The sequence below is a fragment of the Penicillium vulpinum genome, assembly GCF_028829585.1.
Source record: "Penicillium vulpinum strain IBT 29486 chromosome Unknown utg000002l_segment0_segment0, whole genome shotgun sequence".
NCBI lineage: Eukaryota > Fungi > Ascomycota > Eurotiomycetes > Eurotiales > Aspergillaceae > Penicillium > Penicillium vulpinum.
Window position 1 is genome coordinate 3,312,126 of NW_026643242.1, and position 23,293 is coordinate 3,335,418.

General features: G+C 47.7%; 11 protein-coding genes across 11 annotated transcripts; 4 read left to right on the top strand and 7 right to left on the bottom strand.

The window, feature by feature from the left end:
• Nucleotides 1-968: 968 nt before the first annotated feature.
• Nucleotides 969-1,490, top strand: N7479_004312 (Ish1 domain-containing protein; the record flags this gene model as incomplete). The annotated part of the gene is made up of 5 exons (XM_057252009.1): nucleotides 969-1,004; nucleotides 1,058-1,070; nucleotides 1,130-1,213; nucleotides 1,261-1,307; nucleotides 1,392-1,490. 5 exons carry the CDS (start codon nucleotides 969-971, stop codon nucleotides 1,488-1,490), a joined length of 279 nt encoding a protein of 92 aa, XP_057111334.1.
• Nucleotides 1,491-1,725: 235 nt separating this feature from the next.
• Nucleotides 1,726-2,284, bottom strand: N7479_004313 (putative nuclear transport factor 2 domain protein; the record flags this gene model as incomplete). The annotated part of the gene is made up of 2 exons (XM_057252010.1): nucleotides 1,726-2,165; nucleotides 2,239-2,284. 2 exons carry the CDS (start codon nucleotides 2,282-2,284, stop codon nucleotides 1,726-1,728), a joined length of 486 nt encoding a protein of 161 aa, XP_057111335.1.
• A 254-nt stretch (nucleotides 2,285-2,538) lies between these two features.
• N7479_004314 (methionine--tRNA ligase MSM1) lies at nucleotides 2,539-4,696 on the top strand (the record flags this gene model as incomplete). Its single annotated transcript, XM_057252011.1, has 8 exons — nucleotides 2,539-2,725; nucleotides 2,787-2,905; nucleotides 2,961-3,032; nucleotides 3,090-3,176; nucleotides 3,226-3,357; nucleotides 3,408-3,775; nucleotides 3,829-4,306; nucleotides 4,362-4,696. The coding sequence occupies 8 exons, from the start codon at nucleotides 2,539-2,541 to the stop codon at nucleotides 4,629-4,631; spliced, it is 1,713 nt and encodes a 570-aa protein (XP_057111336.1). The 3' UTR covers nucleotides 4,632-4,696.
• A 545-nt stretch (nucleotides 4,697-5,241) lies between these two features.
• Nucleotides 5,242-6,552, top strand: N7479_004315 (putative L-serine dehydratase; the record flags this gene model as incomplete). The annotated part of the gene is made up of 1 exon (XM_057252012.1): nucleotides 5,242-6,552. One exon carries the CDS (start codon nucleotides 5,242-5,244, stop codon nucleotides 6,550-6,552), a length of 1,311 nt encoding a protein of 436 aa, XP_057111337.1.
• A 325-nt stretch (nucleotides 6,553-6,877) lies between these two features.
• ramB (bifunctional protein farnesyltransferase/protein geranylgeranyltransferase) lies at nucleotides 6,878-8,057 on the bottom strand (the record flags this gene model as incomplete). The annotated part of the gene is made up of 3 exons (XM_057252013.1): nucleotides 6,878-7,550; nucleotides 7,660-7,764; nucleotides 7,828-8,057. 3 exons carry the CDS (start codon nucleotides 8,055-8,057, stop codon nucleotides 6,878-6,880), a joined length of 1,008 nt encoding a protein of 335 aa, XP_057111338.1.
• Nucleotides 8,058-8,432: 375 nt separating this feature from the next.
• Nucleotides 8,433-11,187, bottom strand: N7479_004317 (uncharacterized protein; the record flags this gene model as incomplete). The annotated part of the gene is made up of 4 exons (XM_057252014.1): nucleotides 8,433-9,000; nucleotides 9,063-9,359; nucleotides 9,435-10,874; nucleotides 10,943-11,187. 4 exons carry the CDS (start codon nucleotides 11,185-11,187, stop codon nucleotides 8,433-8,435), a joined length of 2,550 nt encoding a protein of 849 aa, XP_057111339.1.
• Nucleotides 11,188-11,904: 717 nt separating this feature from the next.
• On the bottom strand, nucleotides 11,905-13,084 carry N7479_004318 (DUF924 family protein; the record flags this gene model as incomplete). The annotated part of the gene is made up of 3 exons (XM_057252015.1): nucleotides 11,905-12,505; nucleotides 12,567-12,910; nucleotides 13,028-13,084. 3 exons carry the CDS (start codon nucleotides 13,082-13,084, stop codon nucleotides 11,905-11,907), a joined length of 1,002 nt encoding a protein of 333 aa, XP_057111340.1.
• A 288-nt stretch (nucleotides 13,085-13,372) lies between these two features.
• N7479_004319 (Zn(II)2Cys6 transcription factor) lies at nucleotides 13,373-15,615 on the top strand (the record flags this gene model as incomplete). The annotated part of the gene is made up of 2 exons (XM_057252016.1): nucleotides 13,373-13,432; nucleotides 13,477-15,615. 2 exons carry the CDS (start codon nucleotides 13,373-13,375, stop codon nucleotides 15,613-15,615), a joined length of 2,199 nt encoding a protein of 732 aa, XP_057111341.1.
• Nucleotides 15,616-15,888: 273 nt separating this feature from the next.
• On the bottom strand, nucleotides 15,889-16,427 carry N7479_004320 (uncharacterized protein; the record flags this gene model as incomplete). The annotated part of the gene is made up of 2 exons (XM_057252017.1): nucleotides 15,889-16,152; nucleotides 16,287-16,427. The coding sequence occupies 2 exons, from the start codon at nucleotides 16,425-16,427 to the stop codon at nucleotides 15,889-15,891; spliced, it is 405 nt and encodes a 134-aa protein (XP_057111342.1).
• Nucleotides 16,428-17,145: 718 nt separating this feature from the next.
• On the bottom strand, nucleotides 17,146-20,202 carry N7479_004321 (non-ribosomal peptide synthetase; the record flags this gene model as incomplete). The annotated part of the gene is made up of 1 exon (XM_057252018.1): nucleotides 17,146-20,202. The coding sequence occupies one exon, from the start codon at nucleotides 20,200-20,202 to the stop codon at nucleotides 17,146-17,148; it is 3,057 nt and encodes a 1,018-aa protein (XP_057111343.1).
• A 1,056-nt stretch (nucleotides 20,203-21,258) lies between these two features.
• On the bottom strand, nucleotides 21,259-22,915 carry N7479_004322 (putative carboxylesterase; the record flags this gene model as incomplete). Its single annotated transcript, XM_057252019.1, has 3 exons — nucleotides 21,259-21,285; nucleotides 21,339-22,444; nucleotides 22,546-22,915. 3 exons carry the CDS (start codon nucleotides 22,913-22,915, stop codon nucleotides 21,259-21,261), a joined length of 1,503 nt encoding a protein of 500 aa, XP_057111344.1.
• Between the last annotated feature and the right edge of the window lie 378 nt (nucleotides 22,916-23,293).

A 23,293-nucleotide genomic window follows, 5' to 3' on the forward strand; every position in this document is an offset into this window, starting at 1 on the left:
GACAGCTGGTGCCTCAGGCTGAATAGCTGAAGTGGCTGGTAGCGGTGATGTGGCTGGTGTAACTGGGGCCAGAAATGTGGCTGGGAGATTTGGGTGCTGCGAATACGGAAAATGCTGGATGGTCCCTGTATCTGTTTCCTCGGGGATACGATATGGCACAAATTGAGAGTCCACCATAGCTCGGGATGAAAATCTCGAATTTCTGCTCCCAAATCGTGAATGGTTATACAGTTTCGGCGGCGGCTGAAGGGGTGTGCTTTGTGTGCTTTCTTCATGATTTAATCTCTCCAGGTCCACACTCTGCGGAGGGGTCATGCCTTTTGATTCGACATGCAGGTGGACTCGGTATCGTCTGTAAAAGGTTATGCTATACATGGTGTTAACGTCTGGCTTGATACTTCAATGGAAATCAACCGTACCCCTGTGCAATGGTAGCTCCCACCGCAATAACAAATGTAACCGAAGTCAGGAAAATAACTGCTTCCATATCTTCTGCTAGCGCAGGCCTTTTGGAACGGTTCGAAATGAATGAGGGCAATAATGATAGACTTGTGGATATAGATATGCGATGCAATGGCTGGTGAGTACGAAGTTGGCAGTGCATTTTCTACCTAGGTAATGACCATGTATCTATGGATAACTTGATGTTTACGTATACAATAATTCAAAGGAAAGTGCCATCAACCGATCACGGGAGTTATTGAAATATGAAGTTAAAGTAGTTGCGATTGTAGGGCTTTGTATACTTCGAAGGCAGCAGTAGCGGGTGACGTGGTGTGGCGGTGTGGTGGTATGGCGGTGCAACCTGTCTTACTGCTCTCTAGTAACATCTATTCGTTTTGAATACTTGTCTTTTGCACGTGTCCTTTGAGACTTTTTTTCTTCTATTTACTCTCTTTCAACTCTTCAAGAACAAGTATTTTGCATCAATCCAAGAAATCCAAACGATCATTGCATAATTTTTGAAAATGCCGACTCCTTTGGACCGAGCATTGAATTCCAAGGTACTACTACTAACATATCTGTCTATACTTTTATCTAATGATAGACTCGATAGAACCTATTCCTTGGTACATGACCCTAAGTTACGGCAGTCGCCAACATTTCTGATCACAATCTTCCGATATAGGTTTTGCAGGAATGGTCACTGCGGTGGCAGCCTATTCCATCTTGGGCGGCGATATTCTCCCTGCGCAAGCAGACCCCACTGGTAGTGAGTGTAGATATTACAAGTATCAAACACAGGCTAATAAAAGCTAGACCCTGAAAACTGGACAATGGATGAGATAAGAAGATGGCTCCAAGCGGTATGTTTAGTGATTTATTCAGACTTGACTGAGTGCAGATAATCATACACTTTCTTGAGAATGGTACACTGACCAATATCTCAGAGAGGACTTTTACCGAATGAGAATGCGACACGTGAGGAGCTGCTTGAAAGAGTCAAAGCAAATCTCCGTATACCGCGCAAAACATCGGCTGGCCCATAATCCCCATAATCATGGGGAAGACATCATCATTCTTCCTCCCTTCTGGCGTCTGGAGCTCTCTTTTGAAGCAATTTTTTTTTTCAAGTAATGGACCATTGTTAGCACCATATATCCCAGCAATATCCTTTATGGTTGGCATAACTCAGATATGTTTCACGTCCGTGCCACATGGCATAGACTGTTCACTTGTGTGACTTTATTCATAATTCGTTGGATCAAGCTATTGTGTAGTTGCTCAAACAACAAGGCGGAAGTTCTGGCTTTCGATGAGCCAATCCTTGCGGCCCCTTGCCCTTTCTGCGGATGGATTGGGGACCAGCACAAAGGTCTCACTGAACCCACGTTGCGGCTGATCGCGACCCTCACCATAGCGTACAAATCCACTGACTATAATGAGAATCGACATGTCTTTGACTCCCCTCTCTGATAGTGGCTTCAGTCCGCCACCTGGCAAAACGGTAGGGTATGCTTTGTTGATGATCTGGCAGTCGTATGATTGGACTTCGTAATATGTTGGCGACATTTGATTGGTGAAGATTTCTTGCACTGCGGCACCGTCTGCAACGCGATTTCCATTGAAGAGGATGGTTGTGGGCTCGAGGGAGTAGTAGGAGCTGAGAGATCCACGGTTCAATCCCAAAGCTGGGTAAAAGGTCTTAACGAACTCAGTCGCAGCTGATCATAGGAATAAACACAAGATCAGTTGACTCCCAACAAGGGATAGAAGGACTTATATTTTGAGACTTACCCTCAGTTGACACTTTGGTCAGTGTATCCTCGCTTGCTGCAGTCATCGTGATCGGTATTTCAAGTTGGTAAAGATAGGGGAAGATTTGAGCGTGGATACAAGAAGAAATGGCAATATGTTTTAACTGAGGTAAAAATGTATAATTATTGAAGACAATATCGGGGTGGTGTTCTCGATGACGATGTAATCGCGACGATGTACATAAGCGCAAAAAAATGGCCGAGACCTGCGGAGAAGCTTGGACCACCCGAGATGGGCGGAATAACATGCGACGCTCTTCTTACCGTTATCACAATCCCAATGGCTACAGCAAGGATACCACTTCGCTCGTTATTTAGAGCTTCTCAGATTCTGAGATCGAGGCATCTATGGAACTGTACATCCCGCAAGCATGGATGGGCAACGATTTCCCGGCGCGGAGTTGCAAGTACGCCGCAAAGGTCTAAGCCTTACTATGTGACAACGCCAATTTTCTACGTCAATGCCGGTGAGGATTACAATGAATATAATGTGCAAAGTGAATTGCTAATGATACATTTGCCTTCTAGCCCCTCATGTCGGCCATTTATACACAATGGTGATTGCCGATATCATGAAACGGTGGCAGGTCTTGCTTGGGAACGCGGATGCTCAACTACTCACTGGAACCGATGAGCATGGAATGAAGGTACTATATATGGATTTGGTTGCAGGCCGATAATAGGTGTTGACACCAACCACAGATCCAACAAGCTGCCATTCAAGCGGGCATGGATACCCAGGCATTTTGCGATATGAACTGCCGAACGTTTGAGGTGCGAGTCCCCCTTGCCATATCTAATGGCATCTCTAACTCAATTTATTTGATATAGGCCCTAGCGAAGGCTGCAAACATCGACAACGATCATTTCATCAGGACCACCGACCCGGCGCATCGAGATGCCGTCCAATATTTCTGGGTAGGCGGGGATGTTCTGTTCATATTAGGACATGGCTGATCATATGTAGGAAATGTTGCAACACCGGGGTTATATCTATACCTCGAAGCACGAAGGTTGGTACTCAGTCAGCGATGAGACATTCTACCCACAGACGCAAGTGCAGAACTCCCTAGATCCATCAACAGGGAGGAAACGCATGGTGTGTAATCTATTAGTTCTCCAACGAGTCCGAAAACTAACCACAAATAGGTCTCAATAGAAACGGGTAAAGAGGTAGAGTGGTCCTCAGAAACCAACTACCACTTCCGTCTCTCGGCCTTCAAGGACCGTCTACTTGAATTGTACAAAAGAGAAGATCCATTTATCACACCTACCTCCTACACAGCTGCTGTGATCAACGGAGTTGAGTCAGGACTTCAGGATCTCTCGATCTCTCGGCCTGTGGAACGTCTGACTTGGGGTATCCCTGTTCCCGGCGATGACACGCAGACAATCTACGTGTGGCTAGATGCGCTGGTCAACTACTTGACCAAAGCTGGATATCCTTTCCCACCCGGACAAGAAAATAAATCTATATGGCCTGCAGACTTGCACGTAGTTGGCAAAGATATTGTTCGGTGAGTCCACGAGTTTTTCCGAATGACTGTGTGCAAAGCTAATCATTTGCCAGATTCCATTGTGTTTATTGGCCTGCTTTCCTCATGGCACTTGATATTCCCCTACCTCGGAACGTCCTGGTGCATGGACATTGGACAATGAATCGTGAAAAAATGTCGAAGTCCACAGGCAATGTTGTGAACCCGTTTTTCGCCATTGAGCGGTTCGGAGTCGATGGCATGCGATTTTTCCTAGCGTATCGGGGTGGTCTTGCAGATGATGCGGACTTTGACAATTCCTTTATCATCCGAGATTACAAGAAAATGCTTCAGGGGGGCCTCGGAAACCTTGCTCTGCGCACAATTGGATGTGCGCGTGGCAATTTGCGGTCGTACATTATGGATGCCGGATCGGATAAGCTCCCAGATGCTACCCCTGAGGACTTGGAACACCAAAAAATGTTGGAGCAGACGCCTCGCCAGGTTGCCGAGTTTATGGAGAATCTGAACCCGCGCGCCGCGCTGCAAGAAACTATGAGCATTATCGAAAAGGTAAGAGATGCTCATCCCCGCACGGGTTCGGCAAGTATTGACCTGTTTTTACTAGACTAACAAGTACTTCCATGCGGCGGAGCCGTGGAAAACTCCCAACTCTCAACGAATCATCTACAACGTGGCGGAATCGCTACGGATCGCTGGCATTTTATTGCAGCCGTTCATGCCCGGCAAGTCTCATGATCTTCTAGAATTGCTCCGTGTAAACACCACGGACCCCTCCAAGCGGGCATTCGCGGCCACGGCGTACGGTTCGGATCCAGATTACGGTGAGGGCGTTAAGAAAGGTGTTCTTTTCCCTCCTTTGCTCACTGAAGAGTAATGCGCCTGTTTTTGAGCTTTCGATTTGATAAGAGGAATCGATCGGCGGCCAATCATGGGTGGCCGGGAGGTCCGTCTGAATAAAGATATGCATCTTCTCCGCTTAGATGCGCCAGACTGATGAAGTTTTTTTCCCGGGTCCTCCACAGCTCGAAAGCTGAGACGTCAAGTTTCCACACCCCTGGTCACTCTAATTCAAACAGTATGTCATGCCCGTCATTGCCGACCCACTGTGATTGGGGTTTCCCTCAAGGTTGTTGACGGGAAAGGCTGGGCCAGAACCGTGGACACTGCGGTTAGTCTTATCAGACGGGAAACTCCAGTTTCCCGTCGGAGAACTTTTGCCCTAGCCTTGGAGGCTCACTTTGTATATCAAAACATGTCATAATATTTGCATACTGGAGTTTGGATGTTTTAGTATTTATCACCTTTCTTTTTCTTTCCGATATCTCCCTATCTCTCTATTTTGGTGGATTTACACCCAACTGTCGTGTAACCACTCGGCTCAACAATCTACATACTATCTTAGGAACAATATTTCTATACTTCTGATCTTGAAACTCCTCCGGTGAACTACAGAAAAGTTTTCTCCATTTGTTCAACACATCAAAATGGGGAGTATCGATATTTCCACCTGCGATCAACTGCAGTTTAAAACGCCATGGATCGAGACACCACTGGTCGAGTCTGCATGCCTTTCTCGAGCAGCTGGATGTAGGATATTCCTGAAACTGGAGAACGTGCAGCCCAGCGGCTCCTTCAAGTCTCGTGCTATGGGCAACCAAATCCTCTCTCACCTTCGCAACCCAGCAAACATGGGCCGCAGAGTACACTTCTTTGCCTCGTCCGGAGGAAACGCCGGACTGGCAGCCGTCTGTGCAGCCCGGAGCCTTGGATACCCATGCACCGTCGTGGTGCCCATAGGCACTAAGCCCTTGATGCTTGACAAGATCCGGGCGGCAGGTGCAGCAGATGTCATCCGCCATGGCGAGACATTCTTGGAAGCAGGAGAATACATGCGGGAAACTATCATGAAGGCCAGCAGCGAAGATGATCAGGATGTGATCAAGATTGCCCTCCACCCATTCGACAACCAGCCTATCTGGGAAGGAAATGGCACCATAATCGACGAGCTTGAGACCCAACTTCCTCCTGCCGCCAGCCCCGAAGACAAAAAAGCCTACAATGACCGCGCCCTTCCCCTGGATGCCATTCTTTGCAGCGTTGGCGGCGGCGGTCTCCTCAATGGCCTCGTCATGGGTATCGAGAAACGACGACAGCAGAAGAAAATTACCTCTTCCTCCAAACCAAACCCCATTCACCTCCTCGCTATTGAAACGGCTGGTACCGATTCCCTGGCAGCAGCCATCGCAAATAAATCCCTCATCTCCCTCCCAAAGATCACATCACAGGCTACTTCTCTCGGTGCTGTCCGCGTCTCGGAAACAACCTTCAACTACGCCGTGTCCCCTCCTCCAGGCATCAAGGTGCACAGCACCGTCCTTTCAGATGCAGATGCCGCCCGTGGCGTGCTCCGCCTCGCCAACGACGAACGACTCCTCGTCGAGCTTGCGTGCGGTGTCTGCATAGAGGCAGCCATCGGCGATGCTGCCACTGCCGTCCCTGCATCGGTGACTGCTGGCGCAGGTGCCCAGAGCATTAAAAAGCGCAAGAGAGACTTGAGTGAGACTGATGTTACTTACCGCGATGAAGGCTATGGGGATGACCGGTCGACCTCGACAGATAATGAGACGGACCAGGAGCTTGAGCCGGAGGTCGAGAAGCTCAACTCAAAGCTTAAGCAGCTTGTTCCTGATCTCAACTCGCAGAGTAGAGTTGTTATCATTGTATGTGGCGGTAGCTATGTCAACATTGATATGGCCTGTGAATGGCGCAAGATGTTGGATGAGGGATGGGCATGAATATTGATGATGATAGATGTTTCTTTTTTTGATACCTTTTTCTGGCTTCAATTTTGGCGTTTGATTTGCGACATTGCACTTGGATCTTTTTTCTAATTACTATCACCTAGATAGAGACTTGGACTTTCGGATCAGTTCATATATGCAATCATACAATGTATACAGCGGTCTTTTACTTTAAAATATAATCCCATTTGGACGCAATACTTTTTCAATGAGAAGCCCAAGATCCTAGAACAAATGTAAATTATCCCGATAAGTTATTCAGTGCCACACATGTTCAACCCTCCATACGGCGGCGACAGCTGCAATGCGCTTCCCCAAATCAAGCCATAGCCTGATCTAGCTTGCGAATACGATAATCCCAATAACTCTTCCGAATAGGATCGAACTCCTCCTTCAGCATTGTCAACATCCGAATAGCCTCCAATTCCTTGCCAACCCCCTCAGCAAAAATATCCGCCAACCACTCAACAGCATGCGAACTCTTAACGGCCCCCTCCGAAACAAACCCACTAACAAACTCTTCCCACTCCTCCAACCCACGCCCAGCAGCTCTCAGCACACCGCGCGCATACCACCATGGGCTCCGGTTCTCCGGCGCGCGCAGGATAGCCTCCTGCGAAAACTTCAGTTCGGCATCAACCATGTCCTCATCGACAACAGACAGTCTGCCCTTATCGGACGGCGCCGTGGAAGGATCGCCCGCATTCACCATCCCTGCGTCTGGGACTGATGTGTCCCGTGGTCCGAAACGGAGCATGTACCGGTGGTTCCAGGCGGAGTTGTTGCGGACGTCGGCTTTCAGGAGGAATTCCACGTCTTCGATTTCGCGTGGTTGATCCCATAGTTTGAAATGCCTCACAAGCCAGTGGCGGTAGGTCCATACATGGTAGTTTTTGGAGTCTTGGGCGAACATCTCCATTAGGAAGTCTGCTTCTTTGGGTGGGAAGGTCGGGAAGTGCTCTTTTGATGATAACAGGACTTGGCGGTGGTGCCTTGTTTGGGTTGTTAGTTTTGTTCTTAATGGTCATGTCTTCTTATCGTTTTTTTCCTTTCATGGCCTTCCAGTGTTGGTGGTTGCCGGGTGATAGTTGGTTGACATACCAAATTTGATAATTTTTGAGGTACTTCAATGAAACATCGTTCAGCCAGCTCAATTCTTCATTCAAATCTTTCTTCAAAGCAAATAGAATCTTTGCTCGGTAGATCCTATAGAAAATGTCAGATATCGATATGCCATGTCAGGATCAAGCTATTTAATAGCTAACTTACCATACAGTGTAATGCGCTGGATTCATCGAGATCACATCTTTAGTCAACTCCAATGCTCGATCTGACATCTCGTTCGCGGCCATCACGGCACGCAAATACGAGGTCGCCTCAAGATACTCGGTTGGGTAGGCGATGGACGCCAGTGGCATGGCGCCCGAGCTCGAGCCATCATCCAAGTCGATCGGGGTGACAGACGCCCACTCAGGATCGGTGGAATATGTTCCCTCCATGATTTGTCGGTAGATATTGCAGTGAGAAGCTTAAGAGTGGAAGAATAATTGCCGGGATGCAATCAAATGGTGGGGTACAGGGGTCAGATGCACAGGTCGAGTCTGGGTTGGGTCTCACGACTAAGGTTCTGCGCTGTCGAGATCAAAGTATGCAATCCCGTTCAATCAAACTCCCGTTGAGAAGAGAATTGTTCAAATAAAAGACCAAACTCATGCGAAATGCGACGAATATAAAACATGAGGTGGAGGTGGGGCGGGTGTGTCTGCCTCAGGCGCACACAAAGAAACCGAACAATATCAAGGCAACACGCGTCTCTTCCTATTCTTCTTTTTTTTGATGCAGTGAATATTTGAAAACGAGATTTATTTGGATTATTATTGGTAATTCCAGAGTCTCTTCTGTTCCTTAATCCACCATTTTCCCACTTTCTCCGCGTCTACCAGCCACTTCCCGGCTTTGTCTCCATGTTGCCTTTCCACACGGCCGATCAACTCCTCGAGGGACCACCCACGTAATGGACTCTGCTCATCCGGGTCAGTGTCTAGATTAGAGAAAACGTATTCAAAGTCCTCAGTGAGGGGCAATATGAGTCGATATGGGACTGCCGCAGATCCAACACTGAACATTGTACCACCGGGGTTGATGATGCCGAAGTTCCATGCCTGTCGGCCATTATGGGTAGCTTGGTACGGGCGCACCAGTGACTGTCCCTCGTATTCATTCATCAGGTCTAGAGCTGCACTAGAATCCATCTCGTTCAATGAGCCCGAATTCACGAGTAGATCGAGAATGGTCGGGACGACAGACATCGAGGTTGCATTTGCTGTGATTTGTAGTGCGGGCAATAGCGGGTGTCGGAAAACGAGGGGAATGCGGAAATTGCTGATATGTCCATTCTCGTATGTACCGGATACTGGCGAGTCTTCGGGAAACGCCTGGCCACTATTTTGGATTAGTACATGGTTCTTTGGTTGTACGAGGTTGCTGAAGCAGGTGCAACATACTGATCTCCCACGAACACGACTAATGTCTCGTTTGCAATCCCAGTTTCGTCCAGGACCTTCATCATATCACCAAGCCATGTGTCCACGTATCGGACCGTGTTCAGATATTTATTGATGTCCTCGTGCTTCGCCATCAGGCCGTCTTCGGCAAAGTATTGCTCTTCATGGTATTCTGCAGGCGTGCCCCATGGGTGATGTGTTGTGCTTGTGAAATGGGACAAGAAAAGCCGCTCGTTGTTCTTAATTGTACTGTGCACCACATCCCGCAGGTATGGATATATCTCGTACTCCGGGTATCTATGTAATGTGTTAGGAATGAGTGTGCGGATGGTCTGGGATAATCCTCAGCCATTGGGAGAATGACATGCTTACCCAAAGTAATTGATCTTTTCCATGTCCTTGTGGTAATGTTTGGCACCATGATGGTCAATGTCTTCGCGATAGATAGATTTTTGAAACCCCATCTGCTCGTTGAGCTTATCTTGCTCATCGTACAGTCCTGTAATGGACTGCAAGAACACGGAGCTCCAGTTTCGATCATGGATATGCTCAAGCCCAATCCCAGGCGTATGATTCACTGTACCCTTCTTAGCGGACTTCTCCTTGAGTTGGTTGAACAATTCAAAGATCTGCATGATACACGGCTGATAATTCTGGGAGTTGACCTCATCCATGAAGTTCACTGGCAGTGGGCCCGCACCGCAGTAGTTCATGACTGCGCTTTTGAACGATAAACTGCTACCAGTAAGAATACCATTGACATTGATGCCACCCATTCCTGGTTCTGTTGTGTCATTCCATCCACCACTAGGGCTGGAAATTTTGTCATTTTTTGAAAGTCCACTCGCCTCCCCGGTCAATTTCTCTGCGTTTGGTGTCAAATTTGATAACTTGTCATTGACTTTTTGGAGTACTTCGGGATCTTGGGTATTGTAGGACGATAGAATCTCCTTGTGCAAATGTGAGTCTGCCTTGAGGGGGAATATGTCTTTCCGAGCACTTTCCATCATCACAAGCATGACATGTGTAATGGGAACTTTGTGGTTCTTGAGAGCCCTAGCTACAGGCTCAAGCATTTCACGGTCGAGGTTGGTGATTCGAAGAGGGTCATCCATGGGGCTATAAATGTTATTCGGAGAAATCCCGTTTTCATCCAGAGCAACATTGTCTTCTTTCTCTCTCTTGGTCTCTCGTTCGATCCATCGCTCGAACCCTGGTGGTAAATCCTCAGACGCCCATGCGGGCTGATTCTTTTTGGCGTTGGAATCTGGCTTTCCCGGGGCCCAACCCTTGAAGTGATCGTGTGACCCTTCCCAGTATGGCTCATCAATCAGGTCTGCGAGTGGAAATGATTGATCTCCAGTCTGATGCAGCTCAGCAGGTCTTGACCCCAAAGCTTGGAAGAAGCTAAATGGGATAGTTTCAGACATATGGTTATAAGGTATCTGAGGCCGAGTCAAGCGCAAGACTCCAATGACTAATGCGGCGCATACTGTCCAAAATCGAGTGAGTCGTGCTTCTCGAGACTTTCTTTGGGGACTAGTCATGATGCCTTCTTCGTCTGCCTTTTGAGTTTGTGCGCTAAATAACGCAGACATCCAATGCTCTATGAAAACATATGTCAAATGTTTGAGTAGCCATGAAATCCCAAGAAGGGCACCCGCAGCTCCCAAAAATGATCTCAACCCGCTGAGCATCAACTTTCTCCCTTCCGGGTCATTTCCCACGGTTGTGGCTGCATCCCAGCGTATCTCACTACCAGTCACAAAATAGAACCCAATTTGAGATGAGCTTAAGATGAAGCTCAGAGATCTGTAACCTGTTAAAATCCCGGTCGATCTCATTGACTCTGCCTACTAAAGGCAGACTGAAATACTTACGTGATAGCCACCGTCACTGCAGTGCCCAAAAATGACTTCACGCCCGTAAATTTGAATAACAATGCCCACGCGATTACACATTGAATAGTTTCAAGGATGAAGAATGTCGGAAAGTAGAGCGCAAATTGTCCGGAGGGGAGAGAGGAGGCATGTTGGAGGAGATGGAGCAATTTGGACGATGTAACTGACACAACCAGTAGCGAGACAATGAATGGTCTGGCAAAGGATTGGCGTGGGATGATCATAATGAATGAAAGAGAGCTGGGAAGAGCAAAATGTACATTGTTGCCTTCGTCACACCTCTCTAATCAAAATGCTTTATTTTAGCAGATAACAGTTAGGGTAACAAGACTTCAAATGCGATTTTGAATTGTGCTTCTCGTGTTTAGGGAGACCTGTTGTTGATCAAGAAGATGGAAAATGTATCCCTCATCTTAGCAATCGAATTATATGTAGCAAAATACAGATGCGGTGGAATCCTCATTGCTCTACATATCTGAAACCGGCCTGAGGCTTAATTTATTTCTTCCTGTACATCTCAATCTCAGCTAGATAGATATTAGCCTGAGCTACAATTGGCATGCAACCTGGTCAATGCTACCAGATTTTGAAAAACGCGAATTCCATTCTGTCGGCTCTGAGAGTTCTACTCTATCGGATGGTATTAGAAGGGTCTGTCATCCCCGTCGAATCTGAGACCAAGGTATGTGGCCTCCGTCTAAACAGGAAATAGGTCAGGCGAGCTATCAAGGGGTGAAGGGGTGAAGTGGCATGTGCTCAGCTACTGCTTTGGGGTGGAATTTCAGACCGTTCATCGGAATGTACTCTGTAGGGTAGTTTTCATTGCCAGATAATAATTCAATACATACTGCTTTTGTCCGCTGAGACTGCCTCTTCTCATAGATCAATATTGTACACTATGATTATGTGTATACTCATGGATATGTACAATAACGATGGCCTTATCCAAATGTCTCCCCGCCATTGTTCAGATATTCAACTTCCTCCGGGGTTGGCACTCTCCCCAGAGCCTGGTTTCGATGTGGGTATCGTCCGAATTTCTCAATGATCACTTTGTGTCTCTTCTCAAAGTCAAATGTATTGCTCAAGAATGCTTGGAGCGCCTCTGCCTTCTCGGATAGAACATCATGGCATTTTCTTTCCTCTTCCGTAAGAGTTGATGCTTCTCTAGCCAGAAGCTCATTCACATCCCTAGCTGTATCCTCGTGCACTTTGACAGCTTGCTCATGCACAGCCAAGTTTTCCGAATGCATAAGGGGCATATGGAACCAAGTACGATAAGCCATTCGATACTTGAAATATGGCGACTGAGTTGGGATCCCGTCTTGGATTGCTCGAAGGGCGATTTCTTCAGCTAATGGGTCAAAGTACCCAAAAACTATCTTCGACTCAGCTCCCCGGTAGCAATTACGGGGAATCTGGTCAAGTAGAATGATGATGCTGAGCCAATCCATTGGCGAGGATGGGCTAAATGCAGATAGAATCTCCGAAGCTGATGCTCCGGATCCGACGATCTTTTCCAGGGCAGAGCGGAATTGGGTGCTTTTTGAGCTCGTTAGTCTTCTATTTTGGCGTCGAAATAAGGGGTCTAATGGCCACTTACGTGCAGGCCTTGTCAAAAGCCTCGTCGCGAGAAAACCACTTCCCCATCTCGCTCCATCCGGGTAGGATTAGTGCCTCTTCACAGCTCAGGTGATCGAACCACAACTTGTGCACGTCATCAAGGAGGGCTGGTGTCAAAGTCTGCTTGGGTTCGGAGGAGTTTGCCATTGTGATGGGAGTTGAGTGAAATCCGCGAGCAAGGGTGCTTCTGCCCAAATTATTCTTTAATTGACGCCTTCCGATAAGATTTTTTCGGAGACTTAGGATTGATATCAGGCCGTTGACAGGGATCCCCACTGGCTTGAAGGTCGCAAGTCTCGTCTGAAAAAGTGCCTTTGGAATTAACTATCTTTCTGTTAGAGTTATAGGAATGCTTATTTGGACATTTACTTGCCTTGCTGCACACTAGATATGTCATTATGTCATGACCGAGCCCTGCTTAAGTGTAGACATATCAATTACCAAGCACAATCCGTCCACAACCGGGGGGCCCCACGGGGGAGGCTGTGGCTGAGTCATCGTGGATATTTTCCCAGCTTAGAAGGTCACAGCAATAATAGAAGGGCTATTTTTATTGTAGTACGGAGTATATAATTTCTAGATAATTAACATAGTCCACCATATATTCTATAGTCTTTTAAGCTAGAGACCGCCATGTCTCATTTCACCTGCCAAAAGAGGCAAAAGTATCCCGGGTTATCTCGATAAGATCGATTCCTCAATCCCCGCACGATTTCCCCCCCAGCCTATACTCCGCATCTTGAATATTGTCGGATCTTCTCAGATTCATTATCTCTATGCGTTATAATGCGCCGCGTTAAGAAATCTAGAAATGGCTGTGCAAGATGCAAGAGTAAACGGGTTTGTGTTTCCCGTTTCCCGCCCGGAAAATCGGCCACTAACATGCACAGGTCAAATGCGGTGAAGAGAAACCTCACTGCACTCGCTGTACACGCTTAGGCGTCGGATGCCCTGGCTATTCACAATCTCTCCGCTGGGTTACCAAGTATGAGCAGTCTAGTCCCGCCGTGCCTGCATCAATCTCGGAGGTGACAAGCCCGAGTCCTGCGGCTTCTGCTTCAACTGCTCCTAGCCAGCCGGCAAACCAAATCGATGATGCTTTGCCCCTGGATGATTCAAATTTTGTCTTAGATGGACGAACTCCGCTATGTGACAATCTATGGGACCATCCAGGCCATGGGTCTTTACCCGAACTGACGGATCTATGCACACCGTCCCCGATGGCGGCAGCATCGTCCTCTTTCACACACCAAAGAGAGCCTTTTCGTGATTTTGAACAGTCAGAAGATAATGGTGTGGATCTGTCACATTTTCTATCACTTATTGGGCCAACATCAATTGAGGAACAGGTTGACGATGTTTACCAAGACTTCTCACCTTCGGTCATTGTGCGCAGTTATCCTCCTGCATCGCATCGCTCTGCGCCACATAACTTTATGTCAATGTCTCGTTCCCTGAATAATCCATCATGGACCTTGATTGAGTATTATTTTAAAGAAGTGGCGGCATTGTTCTCTAGTTACGATAGTCAGATGAACCCGTTCCGAACTACGGTATCCCGTCTTTGGGGATCTTCACTAGCGATGTGTCGAACAATGCAAAGCATGGCTGCTGCAACGTTGGTCACCGAATTTCCCCAGTTTGGTCCCATGGGCCGAAGGATGCGTGATGAAGCTATCGATATAATCACGCGTGAAGAAGTAATAGACGACAAGTCTTTGCTGGCGCTGCTAATGCTTGGACAGACGGCTAGCTGGCACGACCCAAATGACTTGGGTATATCATTTTTTAACCTGCTCCGCAAGCAGCTCAATACTATTGCTTCATCATCGCATGGCCCTGGCTTCGGCTTCCCTAAGAACGACAGCAATAACTACCGGTTCTTTGAAGAAGCCCTCATCTACTGGGAGATGCTGCTTTCTTTCGTCACAGATAATGACACCATAGTACTATCTGACAATTCCCGAAACGCTTCATCTACCGGCGAGTCCTTCGTTTTACAACGAGTCCCACACCCGTGGACCGGCATCGCGCGCGACACCCAGTTCACCGTGCACGAGGTTGGGCAACTCATTCGCCGTGAGCGAAAACGCATCCACTCAAGGCGGTTCACCTCCCAAAGTGATATCACCCGTGCACAGTTAGCAATCGAGAAAGCCCGTGAACTAGAAGAACGTCTCTTGGGTCTCGCCCATCCCTCCGAGTCCGAGATCGTCAGTCCTGGTGACGACGATACCCCAGTATGGCACCTCCTCACAATGGCGGAAGCGTATCGATGCATCGGCCTCATGCAGCTATACCGTGTCTTCCCAGACCTACTGCACAACCGCCTGCCTGCTTCAACATCCGCACCACCCCAATACCCTAGCAACGCCGACCCAGCATCTCGTGACCCATTCTTCCCAGTCGACCTCGACAGCATGAACCTGTCAGCTGGATTCGGCGACCCCAGTCCAGCAAGGGCACAAAATACCAATTCTCAACAAAACGCCCCTTCGCCATCTGGATCTTCCCCCCACAATCTCTACCGCCATTCCCCTCACCATCTACCATCCCCACCATCACCAGACACTCAACAAACCCCCACCCCAGAAACCCTGTACGGCAACTGGCTCACCGAGTTCGCCGTAACAACCCTATCTCGGCTAAAAACCATACCCCTGGAATCACGCACCCGCTGCCTCCAACCATTCCTCCTCGTAGCATCCTGCTCCGAGCTCCGTCTCCCGCGTCTGGCCACAACAGGCACTCAACCCCGGAATGGCGAGGATTATTCAGAGCGCAGGGCTCACGATAATAACAACTCAAACCAAACACCTACCATCTCAATGGAGGCCATTGAAGTCTCACGCACACGCAAGTTCATCCTCGGCCGTCTAACGTCCTTTTTGCATGTTCTGCCTCCAAAACCGATTCATGTATGCTTGAAATTGGTTAATGAGGTCTGGAGGCGGTTGGATTCTGGTGATGATGATGCTTATTGGGTTGATGTTATGATTGAGAAAGGTTGGGAGACAACTATGGGGTGAGATAGTGCCAGTTCAATACAATGGTATTGTTTTCACATTTACAGAGTACATAGTAGTTGTTGGATGAAATGTAGATAAAGAGACACGGGCGAGCTCTTCATCAAAGAAACAAAATAGAAATGATCATAAAATTCATCAAAGCCTGGAAGCACCAACCTGCAAGTCCCACTGTTCCTTCTTTTTTTCAAGTTTCACAATTTCAATCTCAGAACCAACCCCAAGTATCGAGTATACAAATGCCCAAGCACAAAAAAAAGACATCCTGGAAACAAACTACTTGCTGCCACTGCCCCGGGTGTATCCATCCCACCACTGGGAGAACATGCCCCCCTTAGCAGCCTGCTCATTCCAGCTTGCACGGCGGCTTGCCATATCCGGGTTTGTAGAGTCACGCTTCTGTGTGTGCAGGTTCGAGAAAAGGCCAGCGGAAGAGCCGCCGCTAGAGCGACGACGCTCACCTAGGCTTGGAGGATTAGACGAGGTGCCTTCGCTTTGTTTGGTTCCAGTTGAGGAGGTAGAGGTAGAGGTGTCGGAGTCCTTCATGTTGAGTGTTAGATTGATTTCGTTGGAGGTGTGGTTTAGATGGATAGATGTATGGAGGGTATTGATGTAGTGATGTAGTGTCAAGGGAATGATAGATGAGAAAGGTAAGAAAGAGGCAAATGACATACTCTCCTATCTCCCGTGTTAGGCATTGCCCACGCAGCACGACCACTAGGGCTCTTTGCTCCACCTTGCATCCAGACATTGAGATGCTCGTGACGATCGCCGGGGCTTCCGTGCCAGTGGCGGCGAGTATTGTCGTCAGACATATTAGAGATTTCTAGGCAGTTGGAGAAATCCGTGGTGAAGGAGGACTTTGTATTTCTTTTGAAAAGGATTTAGTAAGAATGAGACCAAGAATGGAATTGTAAAGAGAAAAAAGAGGTAATAGTTATGAGATATCTTTATAAGGGTTGGGAGTCAACGACGTCATTCTTGTTCGGGTTGCCCTTCGGGAATGGAATAGGATAGGTGGGAATTGGAATGGAACATACCTTATTATTCTCCAAGGCCGGGTTAATAGGAAAGAAACTAATAAAAAGTAAAGACAAAGAGGGGGGAACTGCGTTATAAGAACACTGCTATAGGGTTACTAATAGGTTACTATGTTACTTGGAACACGGTGGTGAATCACTGGAGGTCTAGTTCCTACCAAATAATCAGGACTATAGTACTTCATTGGTACTTAAATATGTACTCATTATACTTGTCCAGCACATGTACTCCAATGTATCGTGTACAGCCTTGACGTAATTGGAATGCGGGGAAAGCTTGGCTTATATAACTTCCCTTGTTGGCCACGGAGGAGTTATACATAGAAGGCTATAAAGGTATCAAATAGAAGCTACATATATATAATTACTAGCATGCCATATTTACTATATCTACACTTGAGCCTGACTGGAATTCATCGAGAATTCAATTGTCAAATGTTAAATTTTTCATGACGTACCCGAGAAATCAAGAAGATCGCTTCTGTTACAGCCTTCAAACATGATAAAACCCTTTGCGATCCCAGAAATCCACATATCGCTGCAAGATTTCCGGGTTTAACGGAATGTATTGGATATCTGAACGGTCTGCCAGTGCATTATCAGTATTTGTCGTGTCATAACGCGGCCCATGTGCATTAGTCTGCCATCGGGTTAAACGTCCAAGAACCGGCTCTTGCAAGACTGGGATTAGAGGGACAAGAGGACCATCAGTCTGTTGCACTTTGATAACTCGATCAACCCATAGGTCATAATCGATCATTTTCATTGGGTAATTGCTGTTATTGAAAATGTCAAATGTTTCATCCATCGTCCAAGACTTGGTTTGATCTGAAGCGACCAGATGGTAACTCCGACCCATGTTCTTGTTCGATGAGGCGATGTGAATCATTGCATCAAGCAAGTAATCAATCGTAATATATTCAAAGCGCATGTGTGCAACATGAGGGAAGAGACCCATCTGGATGCAGCTTACAAACAGCCTACTCACAAAATCATCCAGGTTGCTGGCTCCAGTCTTGCTGTGACCGATGACGAAGCCTGGTCGGTAGATACTGATAGGGAGTCCTCGATCTCGCATGCGACGAACCATGCTTTCTGCTGTCCATTGGCTCTGTGCATAGCCTATATCAAACCGCAATGCTTGTAAATGGGCTAAAGTTGGCGCATCTTCCAGAATCACTCGGGTTCCAAGGATGTATCCAGTTGGACCGAAGACGTCGATACTGGACATGTAATGAACCCCTTTGCGACGCCCTTGAGCCGCTAACTGGAGGATATTCCGGGTGCCCAGAATGTTATCCCTGTAGTGCTCCTCATAGGTTTCATTGTAATTGACTTTCGCGCCCAAGTGGAAAATGACGCTCGCCCAGTTGGTAAGCCAGTCAAATCGCTGTTTCCCAAGTCCCAGGTCTCTTTCTCCCAGATCACCTTCTAATACAAGAAGTTTCTGCACCAGCTTTAGTGAAGGGGAGTACAATTCGTACTTTTCCATCGCCTGTTGTAGTCGAGCAGCAGCGCTCTTGTTATCTTTTCGACGTACAAGACAGGCAACTTGCTTGACCCCAGGTCGCTGCAAGAGGTATTGTAATAGATGCACACCAATAAATCCTGTCGCACCTGTGAGAAACACTCTTCCTTCTCTCTCAGACTCCCAGTCTGGAACTAAAGAGATGTCATCGACAATATCGACATCACCCTTCCAGATCATGGTATCATCTGGGGCTATTTCCTGACCCGCCCCATCTAGTTCAAGAAATTGTAATAGTTGTGTTAGCCGAGAGTGACAATGAAGCTCTTTCATGGTAATACGACGCCCGGTTCGGCCTAGGATCAATGCGATCAATGCTGCTGATTGCAACGAAGTTCCTCCCAGGAGAAAGAAATCATCATCTTCCTCGATATGGGGCACGCCAAGGAGATCTTTCCAGAGCTTGGTCACAGTGGAGCTCTTATTTTCTCCATTGGCAAGGTTCTTGGGATTTTTTTGTCGACTGGTACATCCTAACGACTGGGCTGAACTAGGACGGTCTGTTAATGTCCTCCGGTCAACTTTCCCGTTTGGTGTTAACGGAAAGTTAAAGACGATTTCAATTCTTCTAGGAACCATATAGTAAGGCAGTGTCTCTCGTGCTGATTCAAGCAGGAGATCTGGCGCGATCTTCTCATTTCCCTTGCTAGGAATAATATGGGCCACCAAGACGGAAGATCCAGGAGATTGCGGGTGATTCAGCTTTGTGACCACAGCATATGCAATCCTATTATCCCTTTGAAGAACACGTTCGATCTCTTCCAATTCAACACGGAAGCTCTGGTGTTTTACTTGTGTGTCTTTCCGACCGATATAGTCAAGACAGCCAGGCAGATCGCTCCTCCATTGACCTATGTCACCGGTTCGATAGGCATCAACCTGGCCATTGCCATCTGATTTGGTCGAGATTTTAATGAAGCGCTCGGCATTGTCACTGTGGTTGTTGAGGTATCCGGCAGACTTTGCTGGACCTGCGATGCAGATCTCCCCACTGAGGCCACATTCCCAGATTAGTTGCGCGTTGTCGTCGATCAAATATATTTCTGTTTCACCAATAGGATATCCAATACTTATGTGATCTCGTTGTGCTTCAGTAGATGTAACCTCAAACATGGTCACCATAGTGGTGCCCTCAGTTGGCCCGTAGGCATTCCATAGGTGCTGGGGAGGCTGGCTGTTCAAGACAGATCGCATGGCCCGGACGCTCGCTGCTTCTCCAGCTACTAGGACATGACGAAGACCCTGAAAGGAACTTGGCAGAACCGAAACAGTGATATTGAAGAGTGCAGTTGGGAAAATCACTACAGTGATCTGATTCTCTGCCAGGAATACTGATAAGGTATCCGAATCGACAACAATATCCTTGGGAATCACCACAATCGTAGCGCCTGACAGCAGAGTGACCCAAATTTCAAATAAACTAAGATCAAAGCCAGGACTATTCAATTCCCCAACACGGTCGTCTCCGAGTAATGGGGTCACATCGGACTTGGAAGACAGGTGGATGATGCTCTTTTCGCTAATCTGAACTGCCTTGGGTCGGCCAGTTGAACCTGAGGTGAAGAGAATATGGCTTCGCCGATACTTGTGGTCAACACTATCACCGTTTGCGATATTCAAAGATTTGGAGGAATTTCCATCGCAGCTATCCGCCTCTAAATCTCCCATTGTGACACAGGAGAACTCAGGAAAAGCATCAACAAGATCAGTATCAAGCAAGAGCCTCTTGGCACCAATTTCTGACAACATGCTCTTGATCCTTTTAGGGGGCTGGGAGATGTCCAGTGGGACACAGGTGGCACCGGCAAGATGTACTGCCACTTGAGCCACGACTTGCTTCAACCCAGCTGGAAGAAGAATTCCAATAGGCTCATCATCTTCTACAGACCCCAGCAAGGATATGGTATGAATGAAGCGAGAGGCGGTCTTGAGAAGTTCTGAATATGTAAGATGAGTCGACCCCTCGATTATTGCTTCTTTGTCGGGAGTTTGATATACATGGCGCCGGAGTATCTGCTCCATGCTGGATAAACTTGGAGACAGTAAGAATGGATGTTTTAGATGTGGTTATTGAGGTGAAACATCCAAATTGGATGAACTCTTGGGTAGAATTTATCGACCGAACAAGAGTCTTTTAAACATAGATAATTCCAACCCATGCACAGTTGAAACGTTCTGGTATTTCATGCAACCAATACGTCATTTTGTTTTACTATGACAGGAAGCTCAATACAAAGGAATTCTCCAATCAATATTGAAGCAAACATTGAGGAGTGTAAGAGTATATACACTTTGGCTGTTGTAGTGGGAATGAATTCTTCACAAACCGTGCAACGGCGCATGCATTTAGTGAAAGGAAGAGGCTCGCAGCAGGCCTCATAACCTGGCTTAGACATTACGTCGCCTGGTGTATTACCTAGTTCAACGAGCCACAGATCTCTGCATATGCATTGATGTGCATCTTGCGTGTGTGCGACAGTTGATGTTAACGCATGCTTGATCGTGGTTCCCCCATGAAACAAAATCATGCTTAGGCTTTTGTATAGATATACAGGTTGGGATCCATGTACATATCTTAAGATTACGAATCCTCAAGTATACAGTTTGTGAGATAACTGCATACACATGCAGCCTCCCTACACCAGTAGTACTCGCAGACTCATGCACACCATACAGCTCGGACCATGCTGTGACCCCATCACGACAGGGATGGTGAAATACTAATCCGGGGCAGTCCGTAAACTAGGACTATTCAGGCCGCTTACATGCATCTATCCTATATCAAAAGCATTTTTTTCGAAATAATATACTCCATACCTAAGCACCCCAGAATACCAGCAATACTAACAGCCTATATGACGAACTACACTGCTGTATATAGCAAGTGCTGCTCTAAGTGAGATTAGGGCTAGTATCAAAGCAAGGGAATGTAAGATCAAGTGATCGAGTAGAAGTCTGAATATGCTCATACATATATACATATTTAGTACATCTCATCTTCATCCCATCCTCGTATCAGCCTCCCTCAACGCCCTCCAAACCCTAACACCCTCCTCCCAACCCCCATCCTCCACAATCTCAACACTCCCATCCCCCCTCAAAGTCCTAACAAACTTAGCCCCAGAAGTCCCCCACCCAAACTCCCCCTCCCCACAAACAAACCTCCCTAAAGGCCCAACAAGCCCCTCCTTAACAACCCCCTTCTCACCCTCTTCCAACAAAAACCCATTCCCAAAGAACCAAATAGGATAATCCGACGAATGCGTAACCCCCCACTCAACCGGTAAACTAACCTCCACACACTTCGCCCTCCACTCGATCCGATACCGAAACAGCAACGCGGAAGCATCGACTCCGTTCTCGTTCTCCGTAAGCGCATACGCAAACCCACGCTGCATCTGATGCACCTGCATATCAGCGTAGATTCGGCCCCACGCGTCCTCGTCCCAGTTCTTGCAGTGTGCCGGTAGATGGTTGTCCGGGTAATACAGTGCTGTTACGGCGTCGACGATGTGTTCTGGGTAATCTGCCACGAGACGGGTGCGTAGTGCTGAGAAGGTATTCTCTGTCGGTGGGAACCATGCGCTGTAGAGGAAGCGCTCGTCGCTGCATTCGCCTATTATGAGGCGGATGTTGCGGGATAGGAGGCTGCGGGCGAAGGCGCCGCTGTCTAGGGTTTGGAAGAGGGATGGGGAGATGAAGGATTTATCTGTTGTTGGGCGGAATTGGTGGAGGGAGATTGTTCTTGCTTTGTCGAGGAGGGTTTTTGCGGGGATTGAGCGTAGACGGGTGAGTTTCTCGCTATTTGACAGGGTGAGGGGGATTTCCAGGACTGTCAGGAGTTGATTGAATTGGGTTTGTGTTTCGGTTGGCTGTTTGGGCTGTACGGCTGGACTGTTGGACCAGATACATGCTTGCCGGATGATAGAGTCCTCGTCTGGTTGGCGCAAGTCGTAAGCTAGTTGGTGGAAGACGGAGTTTGCACCTGCAGAATATCCTGAGATCGTGATGGTCTCCGGGTTCCCGCCGAATAGATGGATGTTCTCCTTCGTCCACTTGAGTGCTAGTCTCTGGTCCCAGAATCCGTGATTCCCAACTGTCTCTCCGACAGTGGCTGCGTCTTCCTCCAGTTCTTCAGAGTAGAGGAATCCAAATAGGTTGACTCGGTATGCAGGCATCACAACCACACAATTGAAATCAGCCTCGCCGATCAATGCAGCTGCATTAAATGAATTGGGCGTGCCGAATTGGAGCCATCCGCCATCTGCATCGAACAATACCTGTTAGTACGGTTTATATAGAACAATCCTACCCCATTCCAGGTCCGAATCCCATATATCCCAAATTTAATCAGACAATACTTACGAATAAAAACAAAAACAGGCCATCCCCCCTCAGGCACCTTCCCAATAGGCGTCCAAACATTACACTGGAAGCAATCCTCGTTCCATGCATCTGGGTTCTCGGGCGTATGTCGGAAACCCGGTTGAGGACAAAGCCCCGCACCCTCATCACAATGGCCTGGTGCTTCTTCGCTGCCGTAGGTGAAAGATGCAGGTAGGGGCTGGGCTCGGCGCCAGCGCTCAGCAGGGGCAAGGCCGTAGCGGACGCCGCCGAAGTAGTGGCAGAGGTCTTTGAGTTGACTGGTGGGAGAAGGCGATGTTGAGATCGTTACGCCTTGGATTGTACCGCGATGGGCGAGGGATTTGAGGTAAGCGCGGCGAGCTGTTTCCATTTTTCTTGGTTTCTAGTCTGTTGATGGTTGATTTGGGGTAGCGGGGTATAGATCCCAATTGACACAGATGTAAATACGCACGTCTCTATTCTGAGGTATTCAAGTATATTGAGCTGTCCGAGACCGGGCACCACGCCCTTTAAGACGTTATCTTTCGGTGCTTCATTCCACAGTTTTCGGACGCTTAGTAGCCGAGATAAAGAGGGGATCCAATTTCATTGGTGAGAGGCAAGAAGATCGGCTATTCACCATTCGTCATTGGCCATTGGCAGTTGGAGAAGGAGAAGTGCTTGGTGGGGGGATATCGGCAGAAGTCCGTTCGGGGGTAGATTTGGCCCCGGGATTACCGACTTCTAGGGGGAATTTGAGTAAATGTAC